The sequence below is a fragment of the Lissotriton vulgaris genome, chromosome 3_1, assembly GCF_964263255.1.
Source record: "Lissotriton vulgaris chromosome 3_1, aLisVul1.2, whole genome shotgun sequence".
Lineage (NCBI taxonomy): Eukaryota > Metazoa > Chordata > Amphibia > Caudata > Salamandridae > Lissotriton > Lissotriton vulgaris.
The window spans coordinates 1,394,865,849-1,394,893,228 of record NC_141689.1 but is presented as its reverse complement, the minus strand read 5'-3'; the positions used below and the strand labels follow the sequence as shown (position 1 = coordinate 1,394,893,228).

Sequence of the window (27,380 nt, the reverse complement as noted above, 5' to 3'; positions counted from 1 at the left end):
AAAATGATCAACAAGTGGCCAGTTAGCAATTTCTGAGGGACCTGTAGTATGCTCTAAAAAATGAAAAAACAAAGGGTAGAAGAAAATAAATGACAGTGGGCCTATGAAAGGTGAAAATGGAAAACAAAAGTACTGGCCCACTAGCCCAGGCACTGAAGCACACACAATATCAGGCAGATGTGGCATGTGATTAGACAAATGCTGTCATGAGCAGGGCAAAGGAGCCAATGGCTGAAGTGAGCTGACCAGTTGTCCCATGCTCTAATCGATATAAGTAAACACTCATACATGTCAATAGCAGAAAAAGCAGGATACAAAACAACTCCAAGTATCAATGTATATTTATTTATATACATTAATGTATGTATTTTCCATCAAATTTGTTTGATTGTGATTTGAGTTTTTTGTCCAGGTCTTCTGAAGATTTCCTAACAGAAATTATTACTTTACAAATCTTCTACCCCTAGAGTTTGTCAAAGGGGGTAATCTATACCAAAAATCCTTGCCTAATAAAGTTTACTTCAGGTTTTAACACGGTGTAAAAACAATTTACCTTGACAGTTGTATTGGTTTGAACATATGCTTATAAATTCACAAGAATTCATAACAAATAAAATCAGCCCTAATGCCTTTGTTGTAATGTTTTATAACACACAGATCTGACATATGGCATTTGAAATACCTTTTGCCAATGAACCGTTCATGACTGGCCTTTTAACATTGGCTTTTCACCATAAGCACCTCAGACCTACTGCATTCAAAATATGCTTTGTCTGATGGCAACCATTAGGTATACCGTAATACATTGACATATATGTTCAAACAAAAATGTGTTAAAGGACTACTTATGCCTAGATCGGGACGCACAGATCCCACGGTTTATATATCTAAAGCTTGTTTTCACAGCGTTGGGTTGTCCTAATATGTCTGATTCCCCTGCTTCTTTATTGAAGAAAGAAATTGACTGGACCAAAAATAACTTTTGTTCGGGTTAAATCTCAAGAAGCAGAGGTCTTGAGATTTCCTACCAGAGCATTCATAGGTTTGTCCTGCTCAAGACAATCCCATTTACTGAACCGTACTTATCTTTTGTTACTAAAAGTGAATACCAGTACCTGTTAATCAGGTTCCGGCTAAATTTGCTTCACTGTCTGGTGGCCGTGCTGAAAGGGTGGTCTCGTATTAACAATCTTGGATCTTGTGGTTGTGACTATCGTCAAAAGATACACTTCATTTCGCCATGTTTTGTGGGTTTTATAGGTATCTTAGAAACTTTACATCAAACCCCTGTTGAAGGCGTTGGGTTTTTCACAAGATCGACTATCCCTGTGTGCTTTCATCTCCTAAAAGATGAATTTGTTATTCCATTTTTTTTTGAGGGAGGCCATTTAAATTAGACAAAGGAGGGAGCACCCGTAATATGCATTTTAGTTTTGTACATAGGTGGTTTACTAGACAGTTTCCATGTGGCTGCGACTACTGTCTCCACAACGATTTCCACATTGTATTTATTGATAGTTCCTCTGTTTCTCTTGATTCATGTTTTACTGTGAATGAAGTCAGAGTTTAATTTATCTCTATGGATCTTATGGAATGTTTTTAATATTCAACTTTGTGATGCTGCTACTTTAAAATTTTTATGATGGGGGTTTATATGGTTATTTTAACTGCATTATGATAAATATTGGAAATGTGAAATTTTTCTTTGTGTGCTTTCATTGAACCTTGGGTTTCCGAAATTAAGTTGATTGACATATATGTTCCAATATTACAGTTGTCAAAAAACACTAAATCCCTCCTAAGAGGACCCAATAAGGAATATCATATTACAAATCCTCTATCCTCACCATTTGAGTGGGTCATCAACACCCAAACCCTTGCTTTCTATGGTTATTTGTGAGATTCAATATAACACAATACTTGCGCGCAGGCTTTAGCAGAGTGTAATATCAATCCACCCTTAAAAATTGCTTACCTTTAGCACACATTTTTCACAATGTGCAAGTCAGGCCAACCGACTTGGTCATAACTTCAAATAATAAACCTATCAAGACAAACTGATTCTAGCCTAACTGTTCCCATTGAAGCAATAAAGCCTACAACATTTACCACTGGCTTGACAACACAACCAACACAGGCCTACTGAAGTGTGTATAAACTGGCAACAATCACGCTTACAGTTCTAAAATACAAATATTTAATTAACTTTTAATCTGCTACATACCTCTTGTCTAAACTTTGAGGTCTCTCTGAAGGGCTAGTCATAACTTCACTCTAACACCCTCCCACGCCAAGTGAGGTTAGGACTTGTTGTGGACACTAACAGAAGGGGTCTGCAGGATTACTAGTTGGACCGGTTCTATTGTGGTGCCAAATAAGAGAGAACTGCAGACTATTCTTGTTGCACACGGACTCTAGAAGTAGTGCAGGGCATGGATGACTGGTCTGTGTGGGTGGCAGTGGGAAAGAGGGGGGGGGGGGGAAGGGGCCAATGAGAAACACTGCAAGTCAGGAGACAGATTGGGCTAGACAAGAAGGCAAGCATGACTTGGGCCCAGTCATGCTTGATCTTCTTCAGCACTCTGAGCAGAAGTGGTATAAGCGGAAAGGCATATATAAGACCACAACTCCACTTGTGAAGAAAAGCGTCCCATAGCAAGTGCCTCAATGGAAATTCCAACGTGCAGAACTGCTGACATTGTGCGTTCTCTTCAGTGGCGAATAGATCTAACCAAGGCTCTCCCCACTGCAGAAAGAGACCTTGCACCACCTCAAAGTGAAGACGCCATTCGTGATCCATCATGCACCTGTGGCTGAGCTCGTCCGCCCTGGAGTTTAGAGAACCCGCCAGGTGTTGAAGCAACAGGGATATGCCCTATGTTCCAGCTATGTCCAGAGGCGCAGGGCCTCCTGACATAGGGTTCTCAACCCCACCCCACCCGGTTTGTTGCAGTACCACATGGCGGTGGTGTTGTCCGGGAACACCTTCACTAAGTTTCCACAGAAAGAGGGAAATAATGCTTTCAGTGCAAGACATTCGCCCGGAGCTCCAGAAGGTTGATGTGGAGCCCGGACTCCGCCGGAGACCAGAGGCCTTTGATCTCCGCCTCTCCCATGTGGCTGCACCATCCCAGAAGGGATGCCTCTGTCACCAGTGTGTGTTCTAGTTGGGGAAGGGAGAGGGATCTGCCGTTGACCCAATCCTAGTTCGTGAACCACCGCTGCAATTGCCGTGCTGTGCCCTCCGAGATCTGGATGTAATCGGACAGATTCCCCTGATTCTGCGTCCACTGGAACTTCAGGTCCTATTGCATAGCCCGCATATGCCATATGGCAGGATCGAGCAGTAGGATGCAGGAGATGATGAGGCCCAGAAGCCGCAGTGTCATCCTGATCGAAACACGGGATAGAGGGGGAAAGATCGGAATCATAGCTCTAATATCGCTGACTCACTGTTCGGGAGGATAAACCCGAAACTGCGTCGTGTCCAGAACCGCTCTGATGAAAGGAGTTTCTGAGAGGGAATCAGGTGCGACTTCCGCATGTAAAATGAGAACACCAGAAATTGCAGGAGGTCGGCCCTAGTCTGGAGGTGGGAGACAACTGCCTAGGGCGAACCAGCCTTCATCAACCAGTCGTCGAGATAGGGGAAGACTGGAACCCCTGATCTGCGCAGATAAGCTGCGACCACCGCCATCACTTTCATAAACACCCGAGGGGTCCTGGTAAGTCCAAAGGGGAGCACGGTAAACTGAAAGTGCTTGTGGACTACCGTGAACCACTGTTAACACCGGTGGGCAGGCAGGCCGGGGATGTGAAAATAAGCGTCATGCAAGTCCAACGCTACCAACCAGTCTCCAGGGCAGACCAGACCTAAGCGAGCATCAACTTTTTGAACTTCTCCTTCCTGAGGAAGCGGTTGACGTTCCTGAGATCTAAGATAGGACGCAGGACTTTGTCCTTCTTGGGCACCAGAAAGTAGTGGGAATAGCAACCACGACCTACTTCTGGGACAGGAACGCATTGATGGCCCCCTTGGCCAAGAGGGCCGAAACATCCTGTTGGAGAAGGGCCAGGTGATCCTCCGACATGCAATGGTACTGAGGTGGCAGGGAGGGGTACTCCCGAAGGAGAGGAAGTAGCCTCTTCGGACTATCTGCAGAACCCACCTGTCCGACGAGATGGTGCGCCAGGACTGCTTACTGAGAAGTGCAGACATCCACGGACGTTTTGCCTGGATTTTCCTTGAATTATCTCCAATTTCATTGATTCCTATACTCGACATAGGGTACAATATTGCTGTGTTACCTAAAGACGATTTATTCATTTAACCTCATCTCAAGAGATCTTTCTGGCAGGCTTCACTCAATGAGGGACGCCTAGGGATACCTCCCACTTGCTGGGCTGTCTTTTTTGTTCTGAAGACCTGCTATGACACCATACGAACACATCATTCGGGTCGAAACGTCAACGATAACACATGGTTCAGTCTTAACAAATCTCTTGGTGTATACTATTGAGCGGTCCTGCCACAACCAGAGATATTTTCTGCGTTGCTGTTCTGACCATTCATCATCTTGTACAAACTTGTATATCGCTTGACTCTTGTATAGAGGCACTGCACTAAGAGCACTGAGCAACCACTGTCACTTTAAAACACTGGTCACTTCACAATTGCGCCTCACCTTGACAGCCCTTGAAAAATGTGTTTTTAGAAATGTTCTGCGAAAACTCGAAAATAACAAATAATAATATTTTTTGCATGTAATTTGGAGTTTTTTGTTCTACTGCTGTGTTCCAATAAACAGGTTGCGCGCTGAGATTTAGACCACTTGTACTCCCTGGCATATTGGTTATGCAGAGTAGTTTATAAAGTAGTCGTAATATGACTTGTCTTTATTAGCAATGTAATGGTCGCCTCCCCGACAGAACCATTGTAGCTCTACTTATACTTACCAAGGTTCTGAGGGGCACAGGGTTCCCCCATTATATTTATACAAGTGGGGGAGGTGATGGCGGATCCTGCCACCCACTGGCGTTTGGTGGCCCTGGAAGATTGAACTAGGAGGGTTTGGAGGCTGATGCCGAGGGGGCTGTGGTGGACTGGCCTGCTCACTGGCCCCCAGAACCACGCCGGTGGTTCCCACATCCCCGGCCACACTGGAGCTAAACAGCCTGCGCCAGCCTGTGGCTCTTGGAAGTACGTAGTGGGGCACCCCTTCTGTAGCCGCGAAAGGTAGACTGCGCAGGGCAGGTGGTGGAGAGGACTAAGGATCTGGCCTTAGCTCAAAAGTCCTTAAAGCGCTCCAGCGCTTTTGTCTGCCTTGTTGCCGAAAAGGCGACGGACATCAAAGGGCATGTCCATAAGTATGGATTGAACATCCCCGGAAAACTCAGTCGAACGCAACCAGGCATAGCGCCATTTGGCTACTGACATGGCAATCGTTCTGCCCAGTACTTCGGCGGTATCCAGTCAAAACTTCGCTGCATCTCTCCCCACGGTGACAGAACGGGAGAGCACACACCGGGCCTCCTCCAGGCACAGTGGCAACACTTGCGCCACCATATTCCACACAGAGTGGGAGTAACGGCCCAACAGACATGCTGTATTTACCGACCGCAGTCCCAAGCTGGAGGCAGAAAACATCTTCTTCCCAAGTTGGTCCAGCTTCCTAGATTCCCTATCAGGAGGAGCTGTAGGGAAGGCGTCCTTGGCCGTAGAGGCTTGGGCCAGAAAGCTCTCAAGGGTAGGGTGTTGGGAGAGGAAAGTGGGGTTGCTGGGGCGGGCAGTGGCGTCGGGCGACCATCCTATCTACTGAAGCCCGTGTGTTGGACCTGGACCAGGTGCCCAAAAGGATGTCCATAAGGGCTTCATTGAACGGCAGCAGGGGCTCCGAAGAGCTCGCTGCCGGCTGAAGCACCTCTGTCAGGTGGTTACTCCTGACTGCCACCATAGGAAGCTAGAGGCGGAGAGCCTAGCCGGGCCTACGCAACACCACTGCGTATGACGCTCCCTCCTCCGTAGCCACAGTAGGAGTAGGCAACATGCTTAGGTCTGGGGAGGTAAAGAGTTAAAGAGAAGAGTTCTCCCAATTATAATTTGAGATCCAGAGGAGGGAGGAGAAAAGACCAAAGCAAAGAAGTACCTCTAGGTCTGGGGAGGTATCCAGACCACTGGCATCCCCCAGTTCCTCTCTTCAGTCCGGCTCATACTCTAGCTGGGCAGTTAAAGGGTCATCAGACCCCTCCCAGTCTTCCTCACCCTCCTCTGGCTGCCAATCTGGCTGAAAATGACCAGGGTAGAACACAGGGACAAAAGTACCCATCAGCACCGGATAAGGCGTCGGTTGACGCCGGTTCCGGCTCCGTGTCCACGTCGGGGTGGAAGCTGGGGTCGACGCCGGCCTAGGGGGGTTAAGCAGTCGTCTGCTGTGGACGTGGTGCCGGTGGAAGTGGCGCCGGTGGAGGTGTCACAAGGTCGACCGTTGCCAATCCGGAACCAGGCCTGGATCCAAGGGGGCCCTGCGGAGCCGAGGCCAGAGCCGCTTTCGTCGAAGGCCTAGCGCCCCCAGCCTAGTCTGAGGGCCCAAAGGAGCACCAGCGGAGTAGGGCTGCCCAAAGATGGCATACATCGCTTCATAAAATTGACGAAGCTGGGCAGGGGTCGCTCCTGGTCCTGGGAAGGGAGAGAAGGCCAGAGTCAACCCTGAAGGCTCCACACATGTAGCTGAGGGAGGGGCACCCCCCGCACCCTGCGTCGCATCGGCCGACGGACGAGGGGAAGTCGCAGAGCGACGATGCTTCTTCGACTTCTTTCGGTGCTTCAACTTACCTGACCCCGGGTGCGAAGACTTGGACAATGAGTCGTAGTGATGGCTCCACGATCTGTCCAGTGACCTTCCTTTGCGACCGGGACCTTGATAGACACGGAGCAGACTGCCGGGCCTCAAGGAGCTTCCGGGACCACTCCGGCAAAGACTTTGGGCCATGGTTCGGCAGTCGGAGCATGACTTGGGCCCGTGGTCACGCTCCCGGCAGAAGAGGTACACGCGGTGCTGATCCGTTACAGACATCAGTCGGGTACAGGAACTGCAGGCCTTGAAACCGGGCAGGCCTCGTGCAGCTGGAGTCGATAAAGACTCAAAAAAGAAGTCGACCAAAGTCACAAAAACTCAGTCAAAAAGTGACTGGGGGTACCGCTGTCTCCGGATCTGCGCTTGCTGGCACGGAAAAAGAAGGAACCGACATCTGCGCGCCAAGGCCGCATCTAAATAACTTCCCTGACGTCATCCCAGCGACCACAACGCTGATGCAGAGTTGACCGACACCACCTACCGATACGCAGGGATACGGCTGACGAAAAACTTTCCGGATCCAGTCTGACGCCTGGAGGATATTCTAAGGTAAGGAATCTATAACTAACTGTTTCTTTCAGATTGTACATTCAACACAAGTGGCAATCGCGAACGTAAGATGAGCTAAGCTGTAACTCGGATTTGGTTGTTGTATTAAACAAAAGAACTGACAAAACATGATCCATGTAACTCCATAATTTTAAATCTGCAGAGTTGCATTATAATACAGCCAGTATCTCATTGGTACTAACCTCCAAAACACCTGCCACCTCCATAAGAGGGATGAGTTCAGCCTTTACACAGTAAGTCAGTTTTTTAGTAACTTCCAATAATAGTGCTTTATAGCACCAAAATTCTTCCAATTCCTACAAATAAAAACATTTGCATGTTAACACATTAAACACATTCCTTTTACATATGAGCATTACTGACGAAAGCATTTAGGCAGGCAGTGCTCAAATTGTACATATGACTAACTTACAAATTCTTGAAAAATAAAACATTTTGTGCAAAGCACATATGCTGGATATATATATATATATATATATATATATATATATATATATATATATATATATATATATATATATATATTCATCTTTTTACACTATTATACATTTTTTTCTTTACCTCCTAAACCTCCCCTTTTTTAGAATTATTTTTACCCCCTTTAGTAAACTTACCACCCTATACACTTACCCACCCCTAAACCTTAAAACACCATTACCACCCAATACCCTTACCCACCCCTGTACCCAAAAACATCACTAAAACTCCCCTTTTTTAGAATAACTTTTACCCCCCCTTTGTAACCTTACCACCTTATACACCTACCCACCCCTAAACCTTAAAACACCCTTACCACCCTATACCCCTACCCACACAGCCACTCTACACCCTCACACAGACCCACAAACCACACACACCCCTACACACATACCGAAACACCCACTTCCACACCCACACAGCCACTCACATACCCATACAGCCACCCACACACCCAGGCACTCACGGACCCACATACAGGCAATGATACACTCATAAAAATTGCAATTTGATATGTCTGCATTAAATGTGTTGTTTTAGTTTTCAATGTATGCAATCTAACTGGTAGACCCCTTATTTGTTCAAGGATTTTCGACACATCTGCGAATGCATAAAATACATTTTAAAAATAGAAAGACTTGGTGCATTGCATTTATAGAAAGACTACATAAGTTACCAAACCTTAATTTTTACATTTTTTGTTTTAAAATATATAATAAAAATATATTTGTGAATAAATTGTATTCTAAACTGTGAAAATGTATATTAGTAAATTGAACGTATGAGTCAAATCGTAGTACAATTTATATTAAAAAACTGTGAAATTCACTAAAACCCTAGGGCTACAGGGACATTATAGTAAGGAAAGAGCAGTATACAACCGTACAAATTTACTGAAAAAACAAAAGGTTACAGGGATGTTCTAGTTAGGAAATAGAATTAAAAGAACCATGAAAATTCACAGAAAAAAAAAAGGTTACAGGGACATTATAGTTAGATTTTACACACAAAACCAGACATTCAGCAGTTATAGTGCCCTATGATTTATGATCTTGCCATGTACTGCTAATTACACCACATATTACAGCATTCATGATATCTTCTATGACATCCTTAATATCACTGCAACATTTGCAGTGAAATTATTGATGAGAAAACTGAGCATAGCGGTGGTGCGACTTATGGTTGGTGGAGAAGTGTGGCTCTGGGGTTAGAGGCGGCAGACCTGGAGCTTGAGTTCGGCCCTGGACCAGGGTTCAATTCCCCGCCTCGGCGGGTCTTGGGCTCAAAATTCCACGGACTCGTTAATTCTCGCTCCGGTGCCTTCTCGACTCACGGGTTCACACTCTGCGACTCTGGGCAATAGCTTGCTTAATCTCCACAACGGCCCCTCGCGGTGGGATGCCTGGCTTTCACCTTGTGGATACCCTGCCAGGGTTATCTCACAGGGGAATACCAGGACGGGTTCCCTAAGCAAGCGCTGAGATGCCCCAGGGTAAGTCGTGCGCTATATAGGTTTCATTCATTTCATGGTTACCTTAGGGCACAAGATATAGTAACTTGAGATAACTATAACTGCTGAATTTCTATGGTTATGTGTGTGTAAAATCTGAACCTAACTATAACATCCCTGTAACCTTTGGATTTTTTCAGTGAATTTCGAAGGTTGTTTTAATTTTATTTCCCGACTATAACGTCCCTATAACCTTTGGGGTTTTCCAGGGTAAAACCATTGCATGGTAATGCCTGCGTTGTAAATGCCGTCTCTCCATGTGCTTAGTAACCAAATCAATAGCAGCATTCAACAAAATAAGGAACTAGAGTCTCAACATGATCTCATACAATTCAGCAGACTGGGCGAGAATGTAGGCCTGAATGATTAGTAAATGCTTTTTGAAATTAATTTGATCGATTTTCTTTTTATTTTACTGTGCACAAGAATCCAGTTAAGATAAAGTATGCATTAGCAAGGCAGAACATCAAGATATGGACTAATTATGGCAGACTGAGCAAGCTAAGAATGGAGGCAGGAACACATTCTGAATACAGTAACCAATACAATAAAAACAAGTTACTTTCCTTTGGTAAATCTCCCATCAACGGTTCCTGTGCACTGACAGGTGTCACCGTGTGGCTCTGCAGTGTTGCCGTACAGCACCAAAAGTCACAGGACAGGAACGCGTATAGCCACCACCCCTGTGCAGCAATCTCAGTATGTTCATCTCACTCCATTCACGCCTTCAGGAGCTTCAGGCAGGGAAATGGTAATTTTCTAAAAGTGCCTTTTTCTTAATAATTATAACAAAAATCTGACTTCACCATAACGTTGGTCTTTTATAAATATTACAAATAGTCATTAACTAATTTTTCTAACTGGCCTCTGTTTAGTAATAGCAGAATTAATGTTGCTTGCCAGTGTTTGTCTATGGGCCGGCCAGCCTTCCTACAGTGCAAACAGCTTTTGGGTGCTAGTCACTCTAAGGACATGCATTACTTTTAAATACCATGCACCTGCCTTGTGAGATACAAAGCCTACATAGGAGGGAACTATTACTATTAAAAAGGAAAGTTTTCTCTTGTCAAAAAGGGTAATTTTGACTGGTCGGGCTGCAGTTTGAAAAAAAAGTGGTCTTCAGGCTGGCATTGTCACACTAGTGGATGGCACAGTGGTGCTTTAGTCTATAGGTTGCGTTCGCAATTACATGCCATTAAATATGCCAAACAGTGATTAGCCAATTTCAACAGGTTTTAGAATTTAGCACACATACACTGGGCAACAAAGAATAAAAACAAAAAAAATTTAGGGAGTGTGACCACGCAAAAAGTGGTATATTCTCACATGATGGATTTCCAGCCAGGGTGGAAATGTTGGATCCCACCCCTAACTGGCTGACTGTGTCTGCAAGAGTAAATCCAAGGGGCTAAGGTGCAGCTGCAGCAGAAAAGGAAGAAGTGTATGAATTTGGCCCCCAGTGGTGTGAATAGATTCAATCACCTAAGTTCTCTGCTTCAAAAAGGCTGGACCAGTTGCTGCACAGACAGAGACAGTTGATGGTGCTGGTAAGCTAGTCCTCTGGCATAATTCCTAAATTTTCTGTACTTTTGGTGGAATTGGCAGGACAACAGCAATAACCTAATATTATCTTTAAATTGCTCAAATGCTGCATCACCCTTTCTTCCAAATGTCTAGATCCTTCAAAGGGCATGTCCACAAGGGACTTCGGGATTTTCCCAGAAAATTCCACTATGATGGTGCCAACAGCATGGCCTATGCAATCAGTGGTTTTCAGGTCCGCATGAATGACATTTTGCTGCATCCTGGTCATCCTCAGTGGTTTGGCAAAAGACGCCCTGAGATCAGTTTTGAGTTTTAAAAATGCAGCAGCCAGGCTACAGTGATTGGCCTAGATTAATGTTTCCCTTATCAAACTAGTAAATGGCACAGTAATGCTTTAGTCCACAGGTGACATTTAACTTTCCATTGTATTAAGTATACCAATCAGGGATTAGTCAATTTCAAAATGTTTAGGGGTCAGAGCACTTATGCTGGGCATCAAAGAGATAGAGCTGGACATGTCTTTTATTTATTCTATTTTTTATTTGTTTTTATTGAGTTTACATGGAAAAACCAGCCAAACATTTGAACGTGATACAGTATTGTAGTGGTACATGTCATAAGTATATACAGGTGCAAACAGTATGGGAGAATACACATTGATAGTGTTGGGGCACTACAAGGATCCTTGCTAGACCATACATAACAGTCTAAAATCAGTTAGAGCTGGCCATGTCTTATGGAGTGTGGATGTACCTATCCAGAAGGCCCACCGGATTCAAGGAAAATAAGGTCAGGCTGTCTCCCAAAAACACATTTCCTCATATGTGTCAATACATTGATTTGCTATGTGGCGGGTGTCAGGGGAAAGCATCTGGATTCACATTATTAGACAATACCTGCACCTCAAGGCTTTCAGGCTTAGGGTGTTTTGTCAGAGAATCAGGGTCACCCAGTGCCAGTCTATGACAGGAGGCCAAAGGTCAACTAACAAAAGGAGCTGAGCATGGCTTTGACAAAGCAACAATGAGTGTGTCTGCGAGTGCCTCAAATGGCAATAGACATTCTGAGTATGATGGCCCTGGTTGGAGTATTTCAATCAGCAAATTGACTTTGATTTCAACCATAGGCAGTTGTAAATCTAATGAATCTGCCACTCTGTGCACCACTACTTCAAAGAAGGAGTTTTCTTATTTTCATGGACCTCTCAGTTTCAAGGGAGGTATCTAGCATACTGGCATTCCATAGCTCTAGGTGAAGTCCAACAGTTTAATGAGTGGGAATAAGGAAGAAGCAGACTGTCCACCTCTTTATCATTGGTGTTGTGGGGAACGTTTTGTAGGCACTGGATTATCTCAGAACCAGAGCCAAATAAGGCCTCCAGTAATACTGACATTGTGAAGGAGACTGAGGCTCTGGTTGATCACTGACTATCCCTTGGTAATCTCACAGAAGAGGATATGCCTGATGCAGGCAGACATTGGGTTGGTCACGGGATCGGATCCGCTAACAGCCAGGAAAGGACTGGTGATAAACTTTGAGCTGATCGGTACAGGTCCAACTGGAGGCCCCTGCAGCTCTGTAGGACCCAAAGGCACACAGGAGGGAGCCAGCAGCATATGAAAGCTCTGTAGCATGGCTTCTTTGAAGGCTGCAATTTGCTACTGGGTCGTCGATGACTTGAGGAATTTGGGATACACCAGGACCAACTGTGGCACAAAACTGGAAGATACTGGAGGTGAGGAGCCGTTTAAGTGTTGCTCTCGTAACTGCTCATCTGATTTCAAATGGCATTTTCCTGAAGATTTTGTGTGAGAACTAGACTTTGCATGTGAGTGCAGCAACTAAGAGTGGACTCGAGACAGCTGTTTGAAACACAGCCTCTTCTTAAGATCTGTGATGGAGTTCACCTCCTGGTCTCTATTTGCCTTAAGTGCATGAGGGCACATATCTCACATGATTGAAGCGTTACCAGAGCCCAGGCACAAATGGCACACACCATGATGGTCCATAGCAGACATCTACTTACTGCAGTCAAGTCCCGGTTTAAATTCGGTCATCTTCAGGGGGAGACGGCTTCCATAGCACAGTGTCTGAAAATGCTGAACATTTTTGGAGCTGGTGGAAAGCAGACAAAGATGAGCACTGCTCTTTGTTTGTGTCAAACAGTTCTGAAACAAAGGAACTAACATCAGCGATAGGGGTGGCTCCTATATGTGGGCCCACACTGTTATTTCCGGGGTGGTATGAAATCACCACAAAGCCATAGAGCGTGACCTTTCAGCATGTAGTAGTCACTGCTTTGAGAATTTTTCAAATGCAGGTTGGCACCTGGGGTATTCTTAAGGAGAGAAATCTGCAGCTAGAAGTATCCATCAGAAACAGAGAGACTTGGTCTATATACATAATTTCTATTAGGCAAAGTAGCAGAAAGTGATGCTGCTTTTTGCATATGGAGAGACACTCTAGTATGAGGTAAAAAGATAGTAGATTAGTAGTCATTGTTGCTGAAGCGGTTAATAAATGGTAAAGTTAAATAGGAAAGATGGATGGCCAATCATAGAATAGCTGGCACTAAGATAAGCAAATAGTGGAGACCATAAAATACATTCTATGTGGAATTCGCCCTTTGACACAGCAGTATTATTTTTTTTTTTTACTAATGCCAGTATAGGCCATGTTCTAGTCTAGAGGCTGAGGTTGCCAATTCCAAAGGGGCGCAATGAATTAAGAGCAGCAGGAATGTTGTTGTACAGCGATGATACATTTCTAATTTGTTAATGTCTAACTAAAGGGGTGAGAGTAGGAGAGCGAGCCCTCAAATGAGCTTAAAAACATTATATTATTGAGGAAGGCAGCTGGGCAAAGTTGGTTTCTATGACTTGGTTGTCGTATTGGCATGTAATTGCCTCTTCCATGTTGCTACGATGAGATGTTATAAGTTTGATATTGTGTCCGCTAAAATTTTATATGAGCAGGATATGATAGGTTTTATTCTCATAGACTTGGAAGCAAAGAGAATAGAGATGGACAGGAGAGCCGAGAGGAAAGTAAAGTAACTTAGGTATACGCAACCCCTGTGACCCCTGGCCCCTCACAAAGAGCTCAGTTGGTATCCCTTCCGTCCCCAGTGCCGACCCCGCCAGCTGAGTAGACAGCTACACAATGCACCCCGAGCCCCCCCGACACACCTTCTCTCAAATCTGCACTACTCAGTCCTGGCACGTCGTCTCTCGGTCCAATACATGCCATCAACACATCAGCCAATAGACATGTTTCCCCCCCCCCCCCCCCCCCCCACGACCCTCCCCCAGCACATCCTTCCTATATTGCGGTTTATAACCCCTGTGTTCCTTTCCTCTGATCTCGTCTAAGGCAAGGTCCACGTAATCTATCTCTGCTCACTCACTCACATGTCCCCCCAACACACAATGGCGCAGGGACAGTGCACTTGTATTACCATTGTCACATGTGTCTGTGTTAATTATCATGTTTGAACCTGTACTGTCTGATGTGATCGGAATGTTAAAAATGTTAAAAACAAATTAAAAACAAAAATGATTTATACAAAAAACAAAAAGGAAAGGTAACTTTGGATATTGGGGAAAAGTAAAACAGCTTTGCCCATGAAGAAAAGCAAGGCAGTTTTGGCACCAGGAAAAAAGGAAAGTAGCTTACAGTCATGAAGAGTGTGAACCACATGGAGATTGTACCCCAAAAGGCCCCAGTCCCTGATTCGGTAAGCATCAGCAAAACTGGGAAAACTAAAACCCCACATTCCATAAGAAGCCTTAACTATGCAATTGGCAATGATGTAGATAATTGGACAGGACTTCAAACTGAGTTTTTAAATTCACCTAATAAAAGATGATCATTGGGTGGAAGTGGCTTTAAAGCTATGACCTTCTGTGACGCAAAGTGCCAAAGTCTCCCTAGAATCTCAACATCATACCCAGGAAGCTCTGATCAAAAGATTTGGGTGGACCCCTTAAATGTACCTTGGAAATTCAAGAAGTAAGTCAGACCTACCAGAGTGGGAGGATTATGAATTAAAATCAGCTACTGCCTGGATTAAAGTAATTTTTCTTCAATCTGATCAAAAATGAATATAGTATTCAGAATTGCACCAGTATTTGCTAGAATCTAGGCTTGCTGATCCTACAAAGCTTGATAGGGCAGCTGACCAAAGAAGTTAGCATGCTTGTGGCTAAAAATAAAAGTATGCCATCACAAAATCGAAGGATCAAGAGTCACTGAGTCCAACAAATGTGATGGGTGGAACAAAGAATATAAAAATGAAAATATTTTTAAAAGAGAAAATGTCCACAACTTCAGGAAGAGGTCCCAACACACATTAGGAAAGGAGAATGGTCCCAAGCAGGGAAGGAATTATTTGAGGAGACCCAGCTAAGACAATTGTATTATGATTGCCTAAGCGCAGATCCCAAGAGAAGAAATGCAAAGTACAAAGAAGTTTCCTCATAGTAGGGAATCATACAGAATAACTAGTAGGGGATTGGGAATTAAGTGTGTCACAGTAGGGACAGATGTGTAGCACAGTTTCTCTCAGGTCAGTTTGTGGGCCAGAAATAGATCTTAAATCTGACTATCCTATTGGCCAGCACTGCCCGATAACTCTAGAAGGCTTGAATTGCCTGCATTCCAGTGACTGCACTGTCAGAAATCGGTGCTATCACAACCACTGTAGAGAACATGTAGGTGTTGCAACAACTACACACGCAGAATGAAGTTCACCAAATGCCAGAGGTTCACAACATGGTCCTGAAACAACATACTACAGTGGTACTCTGGTCAGGAGACAGCTGTTAGTGGGTGATTGGAGTGGAGAGTTAAAGCCCAAAAACAGTGGATGTCAGTCCATCCCTGCCAATTAACTGTGAGCAAATGACCTGCAGAATACCCTGAATGCGGAAGTCAAAAGACAAACAGATGCCATGCTACTAGTTGATGGAGCAATGATCGATATATTCTCCCAAACATCTGACTCACCAGCTTGTATGTCCCCCCCCGGTACTAACAGTGGCAGAATGCCTGTCAAGAAATCGTCTACACTAGAATATCGCTAACAGGCAAGTTGTATGCCAGCATCAAGTATCCAAAAAGCAGATCCAGCACTCCCTGGTCCAGTCTGGGGGTTCTGGTATCAAATGCAAGCCCCCAAAGGGGAACACTCTCAGAGCACAGTTTCTGAATGGTGTATACAATGACTGAACTTATGTGCTGAGTTCTGCCCCGCATTTCTGGTGAGTTTACTGACCGATTAGGGCTACCAGGTTTTTCAGAACCCTCCAGTTGACATCTGGGCACCAACAGAATATTGTAGCTGAGGACACTAAGGAAAAGCCATGGCCAACCTTTTTCAGTTTAAGGGGATTCTCTGTGGATTGAAAAATGATAAAGCAACCATCCAAAATCTTGTTAGCCAGTTTGTGGCTAGGCTAGCAAAAGAAGTGTAGCTTTTCTTTTGAACATTGCAGTAAACTGTTTCCACGCTTCAAAGGGATACATCTAAAGTGCTACAGATTCCGTGACAGGCCAACATGGCTATCAAGGTGAGCTGTACAAGGTAGGGTAAGATTTGCATTGTACATAGGCTAGCATGCTGGCACTGGTCATGTTCACCCTATCTAACCAAACAGCCAAGTGTGTTAGAATGATAGCATCCAAAAACCTAGACTCTGATGTAGTCATTCCTCAGCCACACCTTCACAGCATACAAGAGTACATTAGACTTTTAAAGGTATATAAGAGCACTGTAGCATCGTTGACTGAATTGTAATCCCAGAAACAAAGCAAGCTTGTAAACTTTCTGTGAAATGTTAGAAGACCTTTGAATTACTGAAGTATAGTGTTCTGTCCCAATGCCGAGAGAACAAGACAATAGAATGGAACTCAAAGTATGGATGGGCGGGGGGGCGTGGCCAACTGCCGAACATGGCGGCAGCTTAACTCGGGAGCTCCGCAAGGCAATCCGGCCCGCGCAATAATCCGCATGCACATCCGTATACTGACCTGCCTGAAGGGGTGAAATCGGCTCCGGGAACCGAGCGGCGCACAACGAGCCGCTCTCGGCGCAAATCCGACGCCGGGAAGTGCTCCGTCCGCCGACAGCGAGACGAGGCCTACGACAACACAGCAGCACCGGCCTAAAGTACGGAGACAGGCCGACCGGAAGCGCACCTTGCCCGGCCGGAAGAAGTCAGCCTCGGCCGGCGCCCGCTCCTCCCCGCCTGGCGCCCAGTTCCACCACAGCACTCTCATAACGCTGCACTTGGGAGCGACCTCCGGTCCCCCTGAGCCAAGACTTCAAAGATATCAAGGACGAGCGAGGCCCCGCACAACGTCGAAGCAGTCCTGGATCTGCGCTACCGGGCAGACGCCCAGACAAATACGGCAAGGTAGGACGCAGTCCCCCCACAGCACTGAACATTACCCCGGACCACCGTGGGGCAGAAGGGCCGAATACACCGTAGTGGCGCCAGTCTCCGGTTACCCATTGCAGCCCTAGAAGGCGGCGGCGCGACCCACGTGGAGCGGGGAAACAGTGCGGTACGCGAGAGATGCACACGCCGCCACCAGCACCGCGAGAACCCTTCTGCTGACTCCAACGGCGGCCACAATAAGGCTACACTTCAGGCCGGGATCGACCTGGGCCCTGAGGCTCCCGCTCCTTTACCGACTGCTTAGACGGCGACCACCAAGGGGAAGGCCTACACGGTGGGTGGCCGGGCCGGGAACATTTGAAGGACCGGATACTGTCAACCCACGCAAGCCAACATGACGGGCAAAAACACGAGGAGCATGACAACGACGCAGGCAAAGCTTGATAAATTCGCCTATGCCCAGAACGGCCACTCACAGGGACCTGGACGGCACTCCGCCGGTGCCTCCTCTGACGCCAATGGCACTGGAAAAGTCACACTGGAAGCCATAATGAGAACTCTCACAGACGTCCAGGCGACGGTAGGCACCATCTCCACTGAGGTGAACCTGCTACGAGCGGATTTTAAGAAAATGTCGGAGAGGGTGTCGCAAGTGGAGGTGGTCACGAAATCCCTCATTGAAGACACTTCAGACCTTCAGGTGGCGATGGAGCGACTAGAAAGGACCACTAAACAACTACAAGAAAAACTGGATGACCAGGAAGGACGCTCGAGAAGAAATAACGTCCGCATCCTAGGCCTTCCGGAATCGGAGGGGAAGGGGGCCATGGACCTGTACATCGAAGACCTCATTCAGACCAAACTGCAACCTAAAGGCCTGTCCGCCTTCTTCTCCATCGAGAGGGCTCATCGGGTCCCGGGGGGTACGCCCAAACCAGGGGCCGCGCCGCGACCGGTGCTGGCCAGGCTCTTCAACTTTAGGGACCGGGACGCCATTTTGCAGGCGGCCAGGGTGGCGCCGCCGGTGAAAATCCTGAACTCCACGCTGGCATTCTTCCCGGACTACACGGCCGAGGTGGCCAGGCGTCGAAAATCCTTCAATGAAGTCAAAAAGACGCTGCGAGACAGGGAACTACCCTATTCAATGCTCTTCCCCGCCAAACTGCGGATTGTGGCCGAGGGGAGGACATGGTTCTTCGACAATCCTGAGGTGGCACGAGAATGGCTGGATGGCTGGAGACCGGCGGGCAAGCCTCACCGCCCACATAAAGACCGCCAGGACCGCCGTAATGAGAAGACACCGGAACACCGTGCGGCCAGCCCGGCCACTGAGCAGGGCGCGGCCGGGGGCCTGGAATCCGATCTCGAGAGGGACCCGTTTGATTCGGGTCAGCCTAGCAGGAGCTGAATGGCTACACTGGAAGCACCAAGATCTGGACACAGCCCTTGGGACCTTGGGCCGATGGAACTGAGTAGGGCGGGTTTTGGCCGGAGCCTGTAGGGGACTCACCAACCCCACAAGCAAGTAAGACTAGATAGGGGGGGGACAAAAGCACTCTGCCAAGTTGGGGATGCGGGCGGGAATTCGTCCGTGGTGCAGGGGAGCAGGGAGGGGGTGGAGGGATGGGAGTTACGAGATTCAAGTTAAAGTTAAGTTTTATGGTCATCATCATTGCAATCTTACAAGGCACGGGAACACTACTCACTATGGGCGGCATGCGCCGCCTCCGCGTTCTGGCGTCCTTATCCTGCTGCACATAGAGAACACGGTTCATACACTCAAATGGCACGACATGATCGAGCTACACCCGCATTGGGTACCCCTGTAACGACAATGGTGCCCCCACTGAAGCTCCTTACATGGAATGTCAGGGGGTTGGGGGACAAAATTAAATGGGGTCTGGTGCTGCAAACTGTTAAACGTAATCGATCAGACCTAGTGCTGCTGCAAGAAACACATCTGGCAGGGACCACCTGTAAGGCTCTGAACAGGCGTGGGTACACCATGGCAGTACACTCCGAGTTTACCTCAGGTTCCAGGGGCACCGGGATACTCCTCAGAAACAATTCCCCCTTCTTAGTCACTGGCCACAAGACAGATGATCAGGGACGGTTCGCAGCACTCTCTGGCCAGTGGGAGGGGAGGGCCTTGAATGTGATATCTGTATACATCCCCCCAGCACTGCATGCTACAGCCTTTCCGGCACTTAGCCGATTCCTTATTGATCTCCCAGAGGGGGACATGATCCTGGGGGGTGACTTCAATGCCATCACAGACCCCCTACTGGACACCTTTCCCCAGCGGGATCGCCAAAGAGGGTCTGCCACACTTCCGGGATTCTTGTCAGCAATGGGCCTCACAGACATCTGGCGTCACCTGAACCCTACAGCGCAGCAATACACACACTACTCTGCACCCCACAACAGCCTCTCACGTATTGACTACTTCTTCTTTCAAGGGGTTGGACTGAGCTCTGTGGATAGTATTGATATCCTACCACGAGGAATCTCCGATCACTCCCCGGTCTCCCTTCACATTTCTACCAAAGATTGTAAACGGGCTAGGCTGTACCCGATCTATCCCAATTATCTGCAGGTCCCTACCATTAGGAAAAAACTCAAGTTAACCACCACACACTATTTCACTGAAAACACAGGGTCGGTCACCTCACCCTCAGTTCTGTGGGAGGCTTACAAGACGGTCCTCAGAGGGGCGTCCATATCTGCCATTACTGGGCATAAAAGGGAGTCTAGGGCTACATTGGCCAATTTGAAATTAGCATTACACACGGCGAATACTGCGCATATGGCAGACCCCACCCCAGAGACGCTTCATGAACTACAGCTCCGTCAGCAGCAGCACCAGGCACACCTCACTGTGATCACCAAAGGACACCTCGCGAACACGGCGCACAGAATCTATGATGTGGGCGATAAGGCGGGGAAGATGCTGGCATGGCTGGACAAACGAGGTGGCAATAACAAGGGGATACACGGGCTCTGCGATGCGACCGGCGTGCTGCGAACTCACCCGGAACAAATAATCCAGACTCTAGCTCGCCACTTCCAGGGGATCTACACACCAACACGACCAGTCACTGAGCGGGAGGCCACAGAATCACTTGGTCACATCCCTGTCCCCGTACTCGCACCTGAAGCACAGCAGGAACTTGATGCAGACCTGACAGAGGGAGAGGTCCAGTTGGCAATACAGGCGCTGCAGTCAGGCAAAGCCCTAGGCCCAAACGGAATTCCTGTGGAGTGGTATAAGACGATGGACTCTGTGCTGGCCAAGCCCCTCTTAGACATGTATAACGACAGCGCAAAAAAGGCGCTGCTTCCACTCGATCAACGCACGGCCACCATTGTGGCCATCCCCAAACCAACCAAGCCACCAACAGACAGTGCCTCGTACCGACCCATCTCACTGCTCAACGCAGAGGCAAAGGTCCTGGCGAAGCTCCTGGCCAGTCGCCTAACCAAACATCTGAGTACCCTAATACACCCTGACCAATCGGGCTTTATGCCACACAGAAGCACAGCGCTAAATCTACGGAGGGTCCATGGGGTACTGGCGAAGGCGCATCTTCTTACGGAGCAGGCTGTGATACTTTCCCTAGATGCTAAAATGGCATTTGATTTGGTAGAGTGGGAATACCTTTTTGCTGTCCTAACCCGCATGGGCTTCGGGCCCCAATATATGGCATGGGTGCGACTGCTCTACGCCCAACCGATGGCGCAGGTGGTTGCAAATGGACGTATATCCTCGACCTTTCCACTGGGGAGGGGAACTAGACAGGGGTGCCCGCTGTCGCCCCTGTTGTTTGCGATAGTACTGGAGCCACTGGCAACCCTACTTAGATCGACGCCGTTGTTTCGGGGAATCACTTGGAGCGACGGGTGGGAGGACAAAGTCTCATTGTACGCCGACGACATGTTAGTATACATGACCGGCCCAACTGAGGGGGTCCCCGCCCTATTGGCAATCTGCGATGAACACGGCAGGGCCTCGGGATATACCCTGAACTGGTCCAAGTCTATACTCTATGTCCTTACTGGCCCGGCTCCGGTGCTGCCGACTAATTGTCCTCTCACAATAACCACCTCCTCCTTTAAGTGCTTAGGTATTTATGTGACGAAGGACTCTAAACAGTTTTATATCGAAAACCTGCAGCCGCCTCTGCAAAGATTGCGTGCTGATGTCCAATACTGGGCGACGCTGCCGCTGACCCTCCTAGGGCGCGCGGCGCTCTATAAAATGATGGCTCTCCCGAGATTTCTGTATGTGCTAGAAAACTCCCCTTATGTGGTTAACCCACAGTATTTTAGACGGGTAGCGGCATTGGTCTCCAACCTGTTGTGGAGTAATGGTCCGGCGCGAATAGCGCAGGCGAAACTGGTGAAGAGCTGGTACGAGGGGGGTATTGCATTACCCAATCTCCAACTATATTACTGGGCGTCACAGCTTAAAGTTATTAATCATTGGATTCACGTTTCACGGGACGACCCCGCATACAAGGCGGACTGGTCGCAACTGGGGACTGATGGCATGCTCTCGGTGCTGTACAACTACCCACAGGTAAAGACCCTGCTAGGCCCAACATTCCACACAGCGACACTCTGGCATACGGCACAATCACGCCTAGGGTGGAAGGGTAAAATCACCAGGCTGACACCGCTGTGGGACACTAAAACACTGGGTAACCTACGGACCTGTAAGGGATTTGCGAGGTGGGACGACATAGGGATCTCGGTAGTGGGGGACCTCTGGGACAAGGGCACGGTTATTCCCTTCCAGCACCTCCAGCAACAATACGGCCTGGGGCCCACTGAAACGTACCGCTATGTACAAATCCGGCATGCATTACTGCAAGCGATCCCACCAGACACCACACTCCCAGAATCATCGCCACTTGAGGATAGGCTGCTCACTGAATTCATGGAGCAAAAAGCGACCTCACTCACGTACAAAAAATTGATTAACAACATGCCAGATCCCACACACAAACTTAAAGAGAAATGGGTGGACGAACTGGGCGACATGGATGAAACGGAGTGGAATGAGGCACTGGCATCGCCGAGGGAAGTGGGCATATCAGCCAGATTCCGCCTGGTGCAGCTCAAGGTGCTACACCGCACCTACTACACTCGCACATTACTCCACAAAATACAGAGAGCGCCACACCCATACTGCCTCAGGGGATGCGGGGAGGAGGGAACTCTCCTACACACGTTATGGGAATGTCCACAAATCAGGGAACTATGGCGTCAGATTATGCGCACAGTCTCTCAGGCCATCAATGTTTCTGTCCTACCGGAACCTCGTAAATGCCTGTTGAACATTTGGGACCCTACGGACTTGAACAGGTATGGACAACTGTGGGTCACCCTAGCAGTGACGGTGGCCAAACGAGACATTGCACAGAGGTGGGGCGCTCCAGAACTGCCGACGGTGGCAGGGTGGATAAGAAATATGGACCTTCTCATGGTAAAGGAGAGAGCAGTGTATGTATTGAGAGCCTGCCCCCGCAAATGGAATCGAGTATGGTTGCCATGGAACGCATATAGGGGTGACCCATGTGAGGCATTGCCGGAGGGTGAGGACTCGGAATCGGAGGAAGATGAGGACTAGTGGCTATGGATGTGCTAGCATGAACAGGGGAGGGGCCGAGAGGCGGAGGGCATGCACCGCTACTGCAGATGGAATGATGAATGTGTAAGCCTGTGGGATAGTGTATCTGAACGTACACAAGTATTGGTAAAATGATGACCGTTGTTGGGTTTTTTAGACTTGTTTTCTTTATTCTTATATGTCCCCGCTAATACCATGTATGGGGGACGTCAGCCTACTGAATAGAAAAAGTATGGGCGGGATGGGCGTTAAGAAGAAGGGGTGAAATTGGGCCTTGTGATACATATGTCTGTTTATTCCCTTCTTAACTACTGGGCCTTACATGGAAAGGCTAAATGTTGATACAATCTGTGTTAAATCCTTTCCCCACCGGGGGATTATAATGCTGTTATGTCGCTGCAACTGCAAAATGCCGATATGAATATCTCTTCTAAACTCCTGACAATAAAGAATTTTCAACAAAAAAAAAGTATGGATGGGCACTCCAGAACATGGCACAGAGGTGGTTCTGTCACAACTAAATGAAGAGTAGCTGTACTGCCCTGTGGCATTCACCAGCAGACATGTGCTACCCAAGGAACAGCATGGGCACTGTGGACCAGAAAGCCATGTAGTTGTGATGACATTGCAAAACTGAGCACATACCCGTTTACTATTTCATTTATTGTTCAGGGGGACAATACACAGATTAATCCAATGAGGACGAGTCCAAAACTGTACCTGCAGTCCTTTTCTTTATCGAGAATAGATTTTATGGCAGACATTCAACCGGATAAGCAGGATAACCACAACAGCAACACAGACTGACTGCCCTGACTTTTTAGTCTCTCCAGTACAAACTGCTGAGGGTTTGCATATATCCCACCGGGCCGTCACTTGGGGGCAAGTAAGGCAAGGGAGGGTGACTGAACAGATCATTCTAGAATGCTCTGCTTTTTATGCTTTAAACATTTACAAATGCATCCTACTGAAGAGAGCTACATATATGTGATCTGTTTAAAGGATAAGTCTTTTAGTTGACATAACTGTCTTTCTTGCAAGAAAATTGTTTCAGCCCAACTTCTCTGCAGCTAGCATGAGTACAAATATCAGAGACGGTACTGCAGGATGGGTTTGCAACAACTGATCTAGGTATATAAAGGTTAGACCGTATATTTACCTTGTCATGGTGTAATAACTGGGATGAGGACGTTTTTCGTCGACAGGGGCCCAAGGGAGGGCCTTATTAACGCAGTCATAAGTGCAGGATGATTTTTGATTTAATAAAGAAGCACTACAACGCCCAGCATGCAACTGGACATTGCCTTATATAAGCAGCCCTATTGGGGACGTGTCGATAGTATGAATTCAGCATGGGCGCGAGTGCAGCACGTTCCTGTTTTAGATAGCCTTTGATAAAGATGGAAATCAAAACACGCCAGGCTACGAACAGGCTGTGCCATTCAAGCTGCCGTTCAAACAATGCCCGTACATATATATATATATATGTACTATGAAAAGAAAAAGTTGTTCAACCAACACTAAAGTGGAGTCAAATGCTCAGACAATATCAACTTAGAACATAACGCAAATGGTAATCTCAATCTCAAAACTAAGTCTACAATACAGGTATTGTGCACAACTCCTAGTTAGAGGCACTTAATGCATTGTTAAATCCTTCATCCCTAAACGCACAACACCTAAATTATAATCTCTTCAACTTTCATTCTAAAGCTACTTACTTCCTTCACCATTCACTCATAAATCCTGCAATACATGAGCCTTAAACTCTTCACCTTTCACTTCTAAACATTGGACCCATCACCTCTAAAGCTCTTAACTATTCACCCCTTAAACCTATACCTCATAACCATTTGACACTCATTCCTAATCCCTTCAACATTCATCATAAACCCTTAAAGTGTAAACACTTCAGCTTTCACCCTATAACCCTTCATCCTTGTCCCTATCACCATTTACATTTAAATATTCACTCAAAACTATTCGCCCTTCAACCCTTCTCTATTCACACCTACCAGTTTACCCTTTCATTACTAAACCGTTCACACTTGAACTTTTCACATTTAAAGCAGATTGATTCTTGTATTTTCGTTTTGTAAGTGTTGTGTGGGAAAGTATATTGTATCATAACCGGTTGTATGAATTCCTGATTACAATGGTACAGGTGAGTTAAAATGGTACAAGAAGGTCAAATAGTGAGCAGTGCTGCAAAACAGAGAAAGAGATGGTTAGTGACAGTTTGGGTAGGGAAGGTGTGACTTAGGTGTCAAGGGAGTAGGTGAATAATAGATGGCTAGTTTATTGGCTTGTGGGTAGTGACATACATGAGGCATTATAGGTAGTGATACTATAAAATGAAGCATATCTGTCAATTATATCACGCTTATAAGAACTCTTACAAAGTTTTCCATGTATTCTATTTTCTATTTATTTTTACATTTTGGAGTGACAACCATACCTTCACAAAATGCCTACAAGATGATAAGCAAAGAAAGAGTCCCGTCAACATTGAATGAAAAATAAGATTTCTGTCCAAGGGATAGCGAAGTAGCTCTTGGCATCCAAAGTGAGCTTCCTAATAATGACAACAGTTACATCATTTTAAGAAACTGACCCAAAAGAATAGGGTGAGAAAGGAAGTTAGAGAGTGTCAAAAAACGTCAGCCTTCACAGAGAAACAGAAACAGAAAAAACACAAAAACTCTTTCACAATTCCAAAAGAACTAGGTAAAAGGAGAAGTACAAAAGATGAAAGAACTTCAACAGAAGTTTTTCAGGCACCATATAATTAGGAATCTTATTATACATTTAAAACCCATGACGAAGATAATACCTAGATCTAGTCCACAGCAGTATCTGGAAAGTTTGGTACATTAAACTTTCGGCCTTAATAGGAAATTGTTCATTCTGATTTTAAACGGAATGAAACTTTTAGAGAGGTTATTCAGGATACTTAAAAGCAATCATAAGCAAAAGTACAAAGTTGTAAAATGTGAGTAGTACAAAGGAGAGTGGAAACAGACTTCAAGTATGGAAGCTTTCTTCAATTAAAAACACTATAAACAAGTATTTAGTATTTGATGTACACAGAGATGTACATGTATATTACTTGAATGGTGGAACACTTGTCAAATAAAAAACTAGGTGCAAAAAGGAAGATGTTTTCTTGGATGAGATATTTTAAAGTTGTCTTCCGGCGCCAGCAAATGAATGGCAGAATACTGATCTTTGAAAAATCAGACAACATTCAATTAACAATTAAGTTGTAAAGCTCAACAGTCTACAAACTATTTATCCTTGTAAAGTTCATAAACTTTTAAAATCCATTCTTTACATTGTTGATCTCCATCAGAATATGGAAGCGCATACCAAGATGCACAATATAGAGAGAAAACTATACTAGGTACAAAACCTGGCTCTTTCTCTAGAGAGACTAAACGCTCTTGAATGAAACAATTTCAAAAACTCATTAGACGATCAAAAGGACATTCACATAAGGTACTTTGGACATGAAGTAGAATTGAGAGAGGTTGGCATAGAGCTTGTCAACCAAATCATAACTTCTGAAAATGTACCTCTTTCATTCAAACAGGCAAGAGCTGCATTTACACCCAATTCTGCTAAAACACCAAATTAAATGTGTGTCTTTTGTCACTAAACAAATTACAAAGGGCAAACAAAGAATGTAGATGTTAGGTTAAAAATCTGAGACAAAAAGCAATCGCAAAGATTGACACTGGCCCTGTTCTTAATAGCTGAAGATATATTTGATTTATCAGAAGACCAAGTTTTCAGTAAGTATTGAATTAAACTGGGTGATAATCAAATGCATGCATGGTTATTTTATCATTTGGAAATGTCTCCCATTTTTGGAAAACTGCAGAAGCTGAACATGTACTAGAGTAACATAATATAAACTGTACACCCTTTTCTAGCACCTCTGTCCAAAAGTAAAAAACTATCACCACCAGATCAGTTGAACTGAACGTGTTTCTTTACCTTCCACTGGATTAATGAATGTGTTCCAACAAAGGACAATCTGGCAATAATGTGTCAGGTTAGATAGAATTACATAAACTGTTCAGTATTTGAAAGTAGAAAGCAAGTAGCTCAACACTGATGACCATTTGTCACTGATTGATACACAAGGTAAGACGTTTGAACAAAGTGGCCAATCTGAAAGGCCAGATTCTGACCGAGAAATGAATATATGTATGAACAATACAGTATTCATCCTTTGCATGCAGGTGTTGCTAAGGGTGATGCTTTTGAACTGTACCAACTGTAACAAGCAAAGGATGAAGTGATCAGCATATGGGGGGGAAAAAAACTTAGAAGCCTGTTTTCCTTTACTGTATATCCCAAAGGTGAAGGAGGTGGCTAATACA

At 46.1% G+C, this 27,380-nt stretch overlaps 1 protein-coding gene across 1 annotated transcript in view; it reads right to left on the bottom strand.

Annotated features, from left to right (window-relative positions):
- HELQ (helicase, POLQ like) overlaps positions 1–27,380 on the bottom strand; it is a 606,359-nt gene that overhangs the window by 52,323 nt on the left and 526,656 nt on the right. The window contains exon 16 of the mRNA XM_086961870.1: positions 7,607–7,720. Coding sequence (XP_086817996.1) covers positions 7,607–7,720 — 114 coding nt within the window. The remainder of the gene's footprint in view (positions 1–7,606; positions 7,721–27,380) is intronic.